The sequence below is a fragment of the Haliotis cracherodii genome, unplaced genomic scaffold (genome assembly GCF_022045235.1).
Source record: "Haliotis cracherodii isolate W230 unplaced genomic scaffold, xgHalCrac1.p SCAF_12, whole genome shotgun sequence".
Classification (NCBI taxonomy): Eukaryota; Metazoa; Mollusca; class Gastropoda; order Lepetellida; family Haliotidae; genus Haliotis; species Haliotis cracherodii.
The window spans coordinates 37,875,956-37,890,916 of NW_027266267.1; the positions used below are offsets into that span (position 1 = coordinate 37,875,956).

At 41.0% G+C, this 14,961-nt stretch overlaps 1 protein-coding gene across 1 annotated transcript; it reads left to right on the forward strand.

Annotated features, from left to right (window-relative positions):
• The first annotated feature begins 686 nt into the window (after positions 1-686).
• On the forward strand, positions 687-6,890 carry LOC139457859 (uncharacterized). Its single transcript, XM_071239208.1, has 5 exons — positions 687-701; positions 3,504-3,552; positions 3,779-4,072; positions 5,203-5,487; positions 6,145-6,890. Exons 1-5 carry the CDS (start codon positions 687-689, stop codon positions 6,888-6,890), a joined length of 1,389 nt encoding a protein of 462 aa, XP_071095309.1.
• Positions 6,891-14,961: the final 8,071 nt, after the last annotated feature.

Below are 14,961 nucleotides of genomic sequence, written 5' to 3' on the forward strand. Positions count from 1 at the left end.
CACCCACCTACAAACAAAATATACTGACTGAACAGTCCTTGTTTTATACCAGTAAAGACGAGCGCCACATAGGGAAACACGAAGTACTCTCTTTTAACGTCTTTTGGAATGACGCTCACATTTCCGGTCAAACCACGTACAGTAAATCACAATGGCGGTCTCGTTTTATAACCACGGAAACAGAAAATACCATTCGTGAGCAATTTAACCCCCATTGCAGTTTCTTCGAGGGTCTTGAGAGGAATGCTGACAGTTGCTAATGCCCCTCTATAATATTCCAGCATGGCGATCCAATCCTGGTTTCCCAACAACCAAAGCCTGATGGGGCAACATAGCGGGTTGGGTGATGAGGCTCGGTGACGTGGTTCATTACGTGCCATCCTGTCCCAAAGTCGTGGGGCGTTCCTCAACATCTCAGTCACTGGTTTGTCTGATCAAGACTCAACTATTGATAAAATAAATATTGATAAGTGCAGAGCTAAACAACAAAGCGAAATCCAAATGTAATGTTAGTTAGTTGGTATTGTAATGTACAGGGGCTGGGCCTTCGTTGGAAATGGGTTGGCTCCTCATGTTGAACGCCCATGTTCGCTTTACCACATGGGTAAAATGTGTGAAGCCCCCTTCTTGTTTCCCCCGCCGTAATAATGCTTGCATGTTGGTAAAGGTGTGGTTTGTTGTACACAATGGAACAGATATATGTCAGATATACTTCATTGGTATTGTGCGTTATAAAAAACGGGGCGGTTAGGTAACCTGGTGGTTTAAATCGTTTTCTCCTGACTGACCACATGGGTACAATGTGTGAAGCCCAGATCTGGTGTCCCCGCCGTGATATTGCAGAAATGCTGCTAAATTCGACGTAGCACTCCACGACGTACCCCCACGCACCTTTCTCACTCACTCGCTCACTCACTCACTCACTCACTCACTCACTCACTCACTCACTCACTCACTCACTCACGGGTATGGTGCTGACAAACCTAGAAACATTTTCGGCGGTTGCAGTGAGTGAGTGAGTTAAAATATAATGTCGCAACGTTTATATATTCACAAGTTAGTCATTTAAACAACAAATGTCATCACATATATTTGGGTATAACAATATGGGCAATAACCAACTGGTGTTTGTTTGTAACATATGGGTTTTATTTTGTGAGGAATAGATATGTTGTAAAGATACAAGTCCAGCACATGTGTTGAGCGCCATCGTCTTCATAGGGACACACCATTCGTCATCACTCGCCACTTTCCGTATACCCGGTTGCGCTTCGGCTCTACCCAGTCGCAAAATGGCCACGAGAGGTTCACGAGTCGCTATTCGCTTGTCCCGGAACAACAAGAGTCGGTCACGAATGAGAGACACACTAAGGGCCACGTGATCATAACAGCTTACCCTAGATGAAGCCCAGATCCTCTTTATTTCCTTGTTTCGACCTCGAAACAAGGACATATAATGATCATAAATTACGCTCCTTCTCAATAGACCAAGTGGAAACTGATCCACCACACACAGGGAAAGGACGTTTTGAGTGATGGTTCATTAGTTGTATCATCCTTTCAATGCAACTCAAGTTATTGATTTCGTTCACTTTCTTGCGAAAACCTGATATTATCTGTTGTTTACACCCTGGGGTAAGTTTGTGAATTTTAACATGGTTTTTGTTTCCTTGTAACACACTGAAAATGTCTCTTGTTAAATATGTGAAGAATATCATTCTTGTATTTATTCTCTCGCCATCTTGTAGGGTGAATGACGTGTACATCAATTGCAAATATAAGTTCTAAGCCATTTTACTATTTTGACTATTTTATGAGCATGTGCCTATCACTATCCATCTTTTCAGGAATCCCAAGCATCGACACTATTTGATAGTGATTCACAAACACATGCTTTCAGTATAAATTTGGCATCGTACAATGTTTCACTAGATATTTCTTAAAAGAATAGGTGGGTTTTATAGCTTTTATACAACGCTGCTATTTTTTTAAAATGAACATTCCAAACAGTTTTCAGAATACATGATGTGATTCAGTGCTTTACTATAAAAATACCGTTTCAATAAATAAATGCAATCTCTTGGGTTTCTAAAATAAAATGGGTTCTATTGCTTTTATACAATGCTGCTATTTTTTAAATGAACATTCCAAACAGTTTTCGGAATACATGATGTGATTCATTGCCTACTACTAAAATACCATTTCAATAAATAAATGCAATCTCTTGGATTTCCAAAATAAAATGGGTTTTATTTCTTTTATGCAATGCTGCTATTTTTTAAATGAACTTTTAAACAGATTTCGGAATATATGATGTTATTCAGTGCTTTACTACTAAAATATAATTTCAATAAATTTATGCAATCTCTTGGGTTTCCAAAATAACATGGGTTTTATTGCTTTTATGCAATGCTGCTATTTTTTAAATGAACATTTTAAACAGATTTCGGAATATATGATGTTATTCAGCGCTTTACCACTAAAATACCATTTCAATAAATTACTGCAATCTCTTAGGCCCCGGGTAGATTTCCTAAAACAGGTGTCCTGTTGCACACGTTTCAATCTTTGAGTTAAGCGTTTGTTTGTTTGTTTCACAGTAACACACTAGAAATTTCTCTCTTTAGATATGTTAAGAATCGCATTCTTTTGTTTATTCACCATTCACCATTAAAAGATTATGTAGGATACTTTAATTGTAAATAAAAACAGATTCTATTCCATAACCAAAAGAAACAACTATCCAAAGTCCATTGTACGATTCTGACCCTATCATAAGCACGTGTCTATAAATCTCTAGCAAATAGTTACGATGCAAGGTGTTTGCAAAACGGTGAGCGTATCCTGCCTAAACGGTTCCACCCGTCACAAAGAAATGGAAGTCAATTTTTCACCGGGAACAAAAAAAACGGGGACATATGGCACAAGTATAATTGTGAATTGCATCCGACATCAATAGGTTTTCACTGACAGCACTACTGAGGCATTGGATGATGTAAACCTGTTTAAACAACAGTAAACATTGCTAAATCATTTATGAAAGTGTTTCAGACATTAACCTGCAATAGCTCACTCACGCTGCATGATTTTCTCGAACATTTCGCACATAAAAACAATCAACGTCTGAAGACATTTTACGTTTTGACTCTTTTACCCCAACTGAGTGACCGAATTGAACATAATTTAAGTTTTTTTCGGTGATACAGACTACTGTTGTGGGAAAACCCAACTGAAGCAAGTCGGAACCATATATATGGTAACGAACCAAGAAATGTGATTCAGCAAACGTTTCATTTGTCATTGTTATGATAGTGGTGTCAGAATTGTTTCAGGGAAAAATCGTTTGTCTGTTGAAGATTGCACACTGTATGGAGACATATATCCCGTTTCACAATAAATGTGTGCTTAAGAAGGGTGGAAATTAGATATTTACAGGAGACACTTTAATTCGATCTCATACAGTTTCTCTTTGTGTTCCGCAGACAATGGTTCCCCTCACGCAGATTTCTGAATGGACGCTACTTCTTCTTCTGATGATTTATGAATCTGTCGGTAAGTTATTTTGGTGATATGTCTACACTCATAACATTGTACTGATTCAGCTAGTATGTGATATCTGTGTTATGTCCATACACCAAATCATATACTGATTCATAGATCAATGTTAATTTATCAGTATCAATTAAATCAATTCTAATGTATTATGTTACACAATTACAATTAGTACAATTAATAATGAACCAACACATCTTTATGAAGATCATATTTACGCCAAAAGGTTCGCCAGAACTGATCTGTCCGGATGTCGGTTATCTTGGTTCTCCTGCTCATCTGATGTGCATCTCATCAAGTAATATAACTTCCCATGGCTATGTGACATCGCAAGATGAAGTTGCCGCTATTTGCAGTTTATCTAGCTCACCATGTACAACAATGGGCAACTACATGGCGTCTACCATCAACCAGACACACAGTAGCCTCACCATACCTGCAGTACAGCAAGCACATGCTGGGCAGTGGACGTGTTCTATCCCACCTTCGTCTCCCCTATCCTGCAACATTACTGTTGTGAGTAAGTACCCCCAAGATAAGATACATGATTGTAAAGCCAACACTCGCAACTACAGACCCTATTCAATCACTCAGTGTGGATGTATGCTGTTCAACAATGGCGAACACTATCCCGTAACATGTTGCTGGTACATGTTGAGATAGCAAAATGAATGTTATTAATACTGGCGTATTGCAAGGCAATCTCAGCAGTTAATACTCGACTTTTTTTCAACATAATAAGTGTTAATATCATCAGTTTATTTTGTACTTAGACACACGTACAGGAAGAACCGTTATATTTTCCAAGCCATTGTGACATTTACAAGTTTGACGTATCAGTAACCAGCAATATGTTTGAAGCGATTCCCTGTATTCACAGTGTTTGTACAGGAGAACAATTGCCGTGCCTTGTATGTATTTGTGACGGGTGTTACCGGGGAGACACGCTTACATTTTCGCAAACACCTGGCACCCTTACTGTTTGATAGTGCTTCGTATACACAAGCTTATGACATAGTCCGAACCATGCAATAGACAAGGTTTCTTATGATCATGGAAAGAGATTTGCCAACTTGCCTCCACATCATACTGTCATGCTACTAAATGAAGGCGTACATAGTTGACATGATGTCACATAGGTATTACTTTGTGCTGAGAATTTCATTGTTCTTAATGTTCTTGTCACTTATGATATATTTTGAAACTATTCTTGTCAATGATGAAAGGAAAACATCCTTTCGGCTGAATGTCGTATCTAACTTGTAAAGAGTATCTGTAATGGTGTTACCGGGGAGACACGCTTACATTTTCGCAAACACCTGGCACCCTTACTGTTTGATAGTGCTTCGTTTACACAAGCTTATGACATAGTCCGAACCATGCAATAGACAAGGTTTCTTATGATCATGGAAAGAGATTTGCCAACTTGCCTCCACATCATACTGTCATGCTACTAAATGAAGGCGTACATAGTTGACATGATGTCACATAGGTATTACTTTGTGCTGAGAATTTCATTGTTCTTAATTTTCTTGTCACTTATGATATATTTTGAAACTATTCTTGTCAATGATGAAAGGAAAACATCCTTTCGGCTGAATGTCGTATCTAACTTGTAAAGACTATTTGTAATGCGACTTTGTGTTTCAGAACTCCCGACCTGCCACACAACAAGTGATGTAAACACCACGACGCTCGACGATGGCGAGGATCTGTCCCTGACAGTATACATCAAGGGGTATTACTGTTCTGAGCTGGTTCAGCTGAAGGTATCCACGGGAAGAACTGATCATGAATACCCAAATGAAACAGTCACTGATATAACAGATAAAACAGTTAACATCAAAATCAACAAGACCATCTCCAACTTCGAGGCGGAACTGGTCTTCACCTGCGGTGGCCATAGCTCGACACTACCTTGCCATGCGACCAGCAGTGAGTACAAGGGGAAAGCGCAGTGCTTGTATTCATATGTTTAAAGCATATTTCTCAACATAAACTTCGCATGTAAAGAGTTAGGTTTCAAGTAAAGTGACTTCAATGTTTGAAAAAAACTTATGAATTAAAACTATGTGTGCGCAATGTGTAAATCTGGGTTGTGGAGTACGCCAAATGTTTCCCTTTTTGTAAGTATTAACGTGAATACCGATGTGCACATGTGACAACGCACGTGGCCTGTTATTGTTAGTTTTGGAAACACAAACGCGAACCAAATCATATGTCAGGGAAACACCTATTTCCTCATAGTTGACATGATAAACGAAATTTAAAGGATACGCCATTATAACTGTTCTTATCAATAATTCCTTTATTCATTCAATGACATTTAATGGTAAATAAATTGACTTCTCTTCAGCAGGAAAGTATGATCAATGACAGGTCTTTGTGAAGCATGTTCATTTGTAGATTTGTGAAAATAACTGAAACCAATTGCATGATCTATGAATACCAGCAGTAAAAGAGTCAAATGTAATAGCACTCATCGGGTCCACAGAGCACCACATTTCAACAGAAAAGCCTACTGACACATCAGCGACAAGTTGCATCTTAATGGGTATTGACATACGTTGTATATATAATATTTATTTACAGGGACGCCGTCAAGCATACCTGACAAAAACATAACACCAGGGACGCCAAACTCCATGGTCATCATTGGAGTAGCTGTAACCGTCGTCATCACCATCATCGTCATCGTCGCTCATGTCTGCTTAAAAAGGAGGACCATACAGCAGAAGGTACCACAAGTGTTGGAATGCCCCAACCCGCCGTACATGGAGTTTAGGGAACCCCTTCATAACACGAACGCCAGCGTAGAGGACCTCGGTGCACAAGGGTCAGGATCCAAGAAGGACACTTCACCACCGTGTACAGAAGCGTATGCAGACACAGGGAACTATGCAGCCGTTGGCGACACCAGTGTCCCAGACACAAAAACAAGGAAAGATGGCCTGCCTGCATCAATGGACGCTGGGGGATATTCATGTGTTGCTGACAGACGTGTTGCGGAAAAAGGCGCACCGGGAGATGACACAGCTAAATCTTTAGACACGGGCTACTATGAAACTGTTGATGTCAAAAGTGATGCAGAACCTAGTCTCCGACAAGGAGACCTAGCTGCCCTAACTGATGCTGTGGGGTATTCAACAGTTGACGATTTCAAACCATGCCCCGGTGCCGCGTCATTCAGTCACACGGGGAGGCCTGAAAGTATCCCGAAACAGATAGAAGGACCGAAAACCAACAGACCTCCCTGTGAACTTTATGCAACTGTTAACAAGAAGAGGGGCACACCCAGGTTGGCCAATGCTGATGCAACTACCACCAGTGTAATGTGAAATATACGGAAAGGCTGATGATTTCCATAACTTTGCCTCATCATTAAGACGCAATTTAATAATGGCTAACCTGTCCATAAAATTGATCGTTGGAAAAAGTAACGTAGGTAGTGTATATAACAGTCAGACGTAATGAACATGAAAATATGTGTTATGTAAATATACGTATCTATACAAGTACCTTATCTTACCTGTAATAGTGAGTTAGTGAGTAAGGTTTAACGCCGAGTTTAACAGTATTCCAGTCATTCCATGGCGTGACAGCTTAATGTGGTAGGAAAGCCCGAAATGGACTTTTACCACTTTTGGTGATGCCAAACCTAGAAACATCATTGGAGCGAACCGGGGTTCGAACCCAAGCGTGCCCAAGGGACTCAATGTTACACTGCGCATAGAAACGCCTTAAATGACCCGTGCCCCCACCTGTCATAGTGGTATGCTTTCGGTTGATCTATATTATTAGCATCTGTATATACCCTGTAATTATACCTACTTGGACGTTTTATATTTGATTATTTCCCTTTATCTTTCATGAATGTTTTTGTGTCCTTATAATATATACATGTACAATTCCCTGTTCCCCAACTCCCTGCTGGTATTAAGAGGCGACCAACTGGTGGTCAGGCTAGGCAACATTCATTCATTGCTTGTCATTGTCACGATGTGGATCGTTGCTCACAAATATCAATCAATGGATGCAGGCTCTGTATTTACAGGCCGTCGTTATACAGATGGAATATTTTTGAGTGCTGCATTTAACAACAGTCACATTTATGTATAATTTGCATATAAATATCTCCATAAATATTACATATCCTTCACGTTTATCTTCTTTCTAAATATCATTAACACTTGCATTTTCGGTATGATGAAAGTATGTGACTCTTGAATGGTCATTTTGACCAAATACTGGTTCAAGAGATATATGAAGCAGATCTTTTTTAGAAAGTTACTCGTTGCGCAGTGTGTTGGGGCCATGGGGTGGCCAAGTGATCAAAGCTTTCGCTCGTCATTCCGAAGACCCGGGTTCGATTCCCTGCATGTGTACAATGTGTAAAGTCCATTTCTGGTGTCCCCCGCCGTGATATTGCTGGAATTTTGGTAAAAGCGGCTAAAACCTAACACACTCAATGTGCGTCACTTGTTGACATTATCAATTTTCCTGTTAAGGAAACCCACACTTTTTAGCGCTCGTGGAAAACAGCCATATCACAGACATTTATGTATTCATGCCAGCCAACAGAGTAAGCCCAATATCACGGAGCTCAAACAGGAAAATAACCGACTTGTGAAACCACATGCAATGAATATGTATACATTAAAATGGTATTTATTTGAATGTTAAGTTCGTATAAAGTTTTAAACGAAGACATCTCATGTGGTGGAGTTTCTGTAACGTCTGAAACAGCCACCAGATGACAGAGCAACGTACCCCAACGTGCTTTTATCAGTTTCATGTGTTAATGTTTGACACATATTGTAACTTGTGGGGAGCAGTTTTTTTTCATCTTGTCTTTGAAGAGCTTAACCTATTTTATCTCAAGACAACCGCGAAATACACACACCAAGTTCCGCACATCTGGATAAAAATAGTTATAAATGAAGTAAATGATGTGACCAAATGGAAAATTCGACACAAGCAGGCATTCGATATACCCGAATTCGAGGCAAAGGAGTTCAAATGTATGTTCAAATGGAACAAAATAGCATGAACTTTAATATCATATCAACCAGTAAAAAAAACAGCCATGATATGGTTGATTAAAAAACAATTATGCATACAATATTTCTTTAGTTCTTCAGTATTTTATGAATGAAAAAAAGGAACAACATACCCATGCTTGAATTTAGAGTCGACGAACGGGATGGGTTTGTTCAGGATAATGGATTTGGCTGATGCATGTCATCCTATCCCTTTTGCGAAGGTCGAGGATGATGGTGACAATCACTGAATTGCCTTGTTCTGGGTCGATTGTTTACAGACTTCCGTCATTATTATGATGATGATGATGATGATGATGATGATTATGATGATGATGATTATCATTATTATTATTATCCACACAAAATCGAGTATGCATGGGATACGATGACATGCATCAAGCAAGTCAGCGAGCCTGACCACCGGATCAATACCATACCTGCAGAACAACACCTGTCATCCACCGGACACACAACAGTCTTACCATACCTGCGGTACAACATCTACCATCAACCAGACACACAGTAGCCTCACCATACCTGCCGTACAACATCTACCATCAACCCGACAGACTGCAGTCCCAACATACCTGCAGTACAACACCTGCCATCCACAAGACACACAGCAGTTTCACCATACCTGCAGTACAACATGAACCATCATCCAGACACACAGCAGTCTCACCATACCTGACATACACCACCTGCCATCCACCAGACACACAGCAGTCTCACCATACCTGCAGTACAACACCTGCCGTCCGCCGAACAGACAGAAGTCTCACCATACCTGCAGTACAACATCTACTTCCAATGAGACACACAACAGTATCACCGTACCTGCAGTACAACATCTACTACCAATGAGGCACACAACAGTATCACCGTACCTGCAGTACAACATCTACCATCAACCAGACACACAGTAGCCTCACCATACCTGCACTACAACATCTACCACAAATGAGACACACAACAGTCTCACCATACCTGCAGTACAACATCTACCACCAATGAGACACACAACAGTATCATCGTACCTGCAGTACAACATCTACCATCAACCAGACACACAGTATCATCACCATACCTGCAGTACAACATCTACCACCAATGAGACACACAAACGTATCACCGTACATGCAGTACAACATCTACCATCAACCAGACACACAGTACCATCACAATACCTGCAGTTCAACATCTACCATTAACGCGGCAGACAGTGGGCTTACCATAGCTGCAGTACAACATCTACCATCATCCAAACATACAGCAGTGTCACCATACCTGCAGTTGAACACCTGCAATCAACCAGACACACAGTAGCCTCACCATACCTGCAGTTCAACATCTACCACCAATGAGACACACAACAGTCTCACCATACCTGCAGTACAACATCTACCACCAATGAGACACACAACAGTATCACCGTACCTGCAGTACAACATCTACCATCAACCAGACACACAGTAGCCTCACCATACCTGCGGTACAACATCTACTACCAATGAGACACACAACAGTATCACCGTACCTGCAGTACAACATCTACCATCAACCAGACACAAAGTATCATCACCACACCTGCAGTTCAACATGTACCATCAACGCGGCAGACAGTGGGCTTACCATAGCTGCAGTACAACATCTACCATCATCCAAACATACAGCAGTGTCACCATACCTGCAGTTGAACACCTGCAATCAACCAGACACACAGTACCATCACCATACCTGCAGTTCAACATCTACCATCAACCCGACAGACAGTGGCCTCACCATACCTGCGGTAAAACACCTGCCATCCACCAGACACACAACAGTCTCACTATACCTGCAGTTCAACATCTACCATCAACAAGACACACAGTACCATCACCATACCTGCGGTTCAACATCTACCATCAACCCGACAGACAGTGGCCTCACCATACCTGCAGTAAAACACCTGCCATCCACCAGACACACAGTACCATCACCATACCTGCCATCCACCAGACACACAACAGTCTCACTATACCTGCGGTACAACACCTGGCATTCACTAGACAGACAACCGTCTTCCCATACCTGCAGTACAACATTTACCATCATCCAGACACACAGCAGTCTCACCATACCTGACATACAACATCAAACATCAACCAGACACACAGTAGCATCACCATATCTGCAGTACAACACCTGCTATCCACCAGACACACAATAGTTTCACCATATCTGCAGTACAATATATACCATCAACAAGACACACAGTACCATCACCATACCTGTAATTCAACATCTACCATCAACCCGACAGACAGTGGCCTCACAATACCTGCAGTACAACACCTGCCATCCACCGAACAGACAGCAGTCTTACCACAGCCGCAGTACAACATCTACTACCAATGAGACACACAACAGTATCACTGTACCTGCAGTACAACATCTACCATCAACCAGACACACAGTAGCCTCACCATACCTGCAGCACAACATCTACCACCAATGAGACACACAAACGTATCACCATACATGCAGTACAACATCTACCATCAACCAGATACACAGTACCATCACAATACCTGCAGTTCAACATCTACCATCAACCCGACAGACAGTGGCCTCACCATACATGCAGTACAACACCTGCCATCCACCGAACAGACAGCAGTCTTACCACACCCGCAGTACAACATCTACCACCATAATCCAGACACAAAGCAGTCTCAACATACCTGTAGTAAAACACCTGCCATCCACCAGACACACAACAGTCTCACCATATCTGCAGTACAACACCTTTTATCCACCAGTAACACAGCACTCTCACCCTACCTTATTAAAACATGTAACATGAACCAGACACACAGCAGTCTCAAAATACCTGCAGTACAACACCTGCCATCCACCGAACAGGCAGCAGTCTCACCACACCCGCAGTACAACATCTACCATAATCCTGACACAGCAGTCTCACTATACCTGCAGTACAACACCTGTTATCCACCAGTAACACAGCAGTCTCACCCTACCCGCAGTACAACATCTACCATTATCCAGAAACACAGCAGTCTCACCATACCTGCAGTACAACACCTGTCATCCACCAGACACACAGCAGTCTCCCCATACCTGCAGTACAACATCTACCATCAACCAGACACACAGTAGCCTCACCATACCTGTAGTACGACATCTACCACCAATGAGACACACAACAATATCACTGTACCTGCTTTACAACATCTACCATCAACCAAACAAATAGTTAAAAATGTAAATCCACGTTGCACTTGATACACTGATTGTGTGTAGATCTGTATTCATTTGTATTAACACACAAAGAAGGGTATACGTATTGTGACGGACCAGGACTGGTCCGGAATGATGCCGGTTTTGAAGCAACGAAACACTGACTCCAACATGACTACTCCCCTCCCCCTACTAACCCCCCCCCCCCCCCCCCCCCCCCCCCCCCCCCACACACACACACACACACAACACACACTCACCCACCTACAAACACAATATACTGACCGAACAGTCCTTGTTTTATACCAGTAAAGACGAGCGCCACATAGGGAAACACGAAGTACTCTCTTTTAACGTCTTTTGAAATGACGCTCAAATTTCCGGTCAAACCACGTACAGTAAATCACAATGGTGGTCTCGTTTTATAACCACGGAAACAGAAAGAACTATTCGTGAGCAATTTAACCCCCATTGCAGTTTCTTCGAGGGTCTTGAGAGGAATGCTGACAGTTGCTAATGCCCCTCTATAATATTCCAGCATGGCGATCCAATCCTGGTTTCCCAACAACCAAAGCCTGATGGGGCAACATAGCGGGTTGGGTGATGAGGCTCGGTGACGTGGTTCATTACGTGCCATCATGTCCCAAAGTCGTGGGGCGTTCCTCAACATCTCAGTCACTGGTTTGTCTGATCAAGACTCAACTATTTGAAAATATTGATAAGTGCAGAGCTAAACAACAAAGCGAAATCCAAATGTAATGTTAGTTAGTTGGTATTGTAATGTACAGGGGCTGGGCCTTCGTTGGAAATGGGTTGGCTCCTCATGTTGAACGCCCGTGTTCGTTTTACCACATGGGTAAAGTGTGTGAAGCCCCCTTCTTGTTTCCCCCGCCGTAATAATGCTGGCACGTTGCTAAAGGTGTGGTTTGTTGTACACAATGGAACAGATATATGTCAGATATACTTCATTGGTATTGTGCGTTCTAAAAACGGGGCGGTTGGGTAACCTGGTGGTTTAAAACGTTTTCTCGTCACGCCGAAGGCCTGAGTTCAGCTGACCACATGGGTACAATTTGTGAAGCCCAGATCTGGTTTCCCCGCTGTGATATTGCAGAAATGCTGCTAAATTCGACGTAGCACTCCACGACGTACCCCCACGCAGATTTCTCACTCACTCACTCACTCACTCACTCACTCACTGACTGACTGACTGACTCACTCACTCACGGGTATGGTGCTGACAAACCTAGAAACATTTTCGGCGGTTGCAGTGAGTGAGTGAGTTAAAACATAATGTCGCAACGTTTATATATTCACAAGTTAGTCATTTAAACAACAAATTTTGTCAAACATAGTTGGGCAATTTGGGCAATAACCAACTGGTGTTTGTTTGTAACATATGGGTTTTATTTTGTGAGGAATAGATACGTTGTAAAGATACAAGTCCAGCACATGTGTTGAGCGCCATCGTCTTCATAGGGACACACCATTCGTCATCACTCGCCACTTTCCGTATACCCGTTTGTGCTGCGGCTCTACCCAGTCGCAAAATGGCCACGGGAGGTTCACGAGTCTCTATTCGCTTGTCCCGGAATAACACGAGTCGGTCACGAATGAGAGACACACTGAGAGCAACGTGATCATAACAGCTTACCCTAGATGAAGCCCAGATTCTCTTTATTTCCTTGTTTTGACCTCGAAACAAGGACATATAATGATCATAAATTACGCTCCTTCTCAATAGACCAAGTGACAGCTGATCCACCACACACAGGGAAAGGACATTGTGAGTAATGGTTCATTAGTTGTATCATCCTTTCAATGCAACTCACGTTATGGACTTTGCTCACCTTCTTGCGAAAACCTGGTATTATCACTAATTGACAGTGATTCGGTGCCGCACAATGGAATATCTCTAAATTACCATCTCAGTGAATTAATGCAATTTGTAGTTTACACCCTGGGGTAAGTTTGTGAATTTTAACATGTTTTTGTTTCCTTGTAACACACTGAAAATGTCTCTTGTTAAATATGTTAAGAATATCATTCTCGTATTTATTCTCTCGTCATCTTGTAGGGTGAATGTCGTGAACATCAATTGCAAAGTTCTAAGCCATTTTACTATTTTGACTATTTTATGAGCATGTGACTATCATTATTCATCTTTTCAGGAAACCCAAGCATCGACACTATTTAATAGTGATTCACAAACACATGCTTTCAGTATATATCTGGCAACGTACAATGTTTCACTAGATATTTCTTAAAAGTATAAGTGGGTTTTATTGCTTTTATACAATGCTTCTATTTTTTTTTAAAATGAACATTTCAAACAGTTTTCGGAATACATGATGTGATTCAATGCTTTACTATAAAAATACCGTTTCAATAAATAAATGCAATCTCTTGGGTTTCTAAAATAAAATGGGTTTGATTGCTTTTATGCAATGCTGCTATTTTTTAAATGAACATTCCAAACAGTTTTCGGAATAGATGATGTGATTCAGTGCTTTACTATAAAAATACCATTTCAATAAATAAATGCAATTTCTTGGGTTTCCAAAATTTAATGGGTTTTACTGCTTTTATGCATTGCTGCTATTTTTTAAATGAACATTCCAAACAGTTTTCAGAATACATGATGTGATTCAGTGCTTTACCACTAAAATACCATTTCAATAAATAAATGCAATCTCTTGGGTTTCCAAAATATAATGGGTTTTACTGCTTTTATGCAATGCTGCTATTTTTTAATGATCATTCTAAACAGTTTTCGAAATATAAGATGTTATTCAGTGCTTTACTACTAAAACACGATTTCAGTAAATTTATGCAATCTCTTAGGCCCTGGGTTAGATTTCCTAAAACAGGTGTCCTGTGGCACATGTCTCAATCTTTGAGTTTAGCATTTGTTTGATTCACAGTAACACACTAGACTTTTAGATACGTTAAGAATCACACCTTGTTTATTCTCTATTCATCATTGAAGTTTAAAGGATACTTCAATTGTAACTGATTTTTTCTATAAACAACAGAAACAACTGTCCAAAGCCCGTTGTACGATTCCGACTCTATCATAGGCACCTGTCTATAAATCTCTTGCAAATAGTTACGATGCAAGGTG

Coding starts and splice junctions, on each gene's coding strand:
- LOC139457859 (XM_071239208.1), top strand. Junction 3,553..3,778: donor GATGATTTATGAATCTGTCG/GTAAGTTATTTT, acceptor TTACGCCAAAAG/GTTCGCCAGAACTGATCTGT. Junction 4,073..5,202: donor CTGCAACATTACTGTTGTGA/GTAAGTACCCCC, acceptor TTTGTGTTTCAG/AACTCCCGACCTGCCACACA.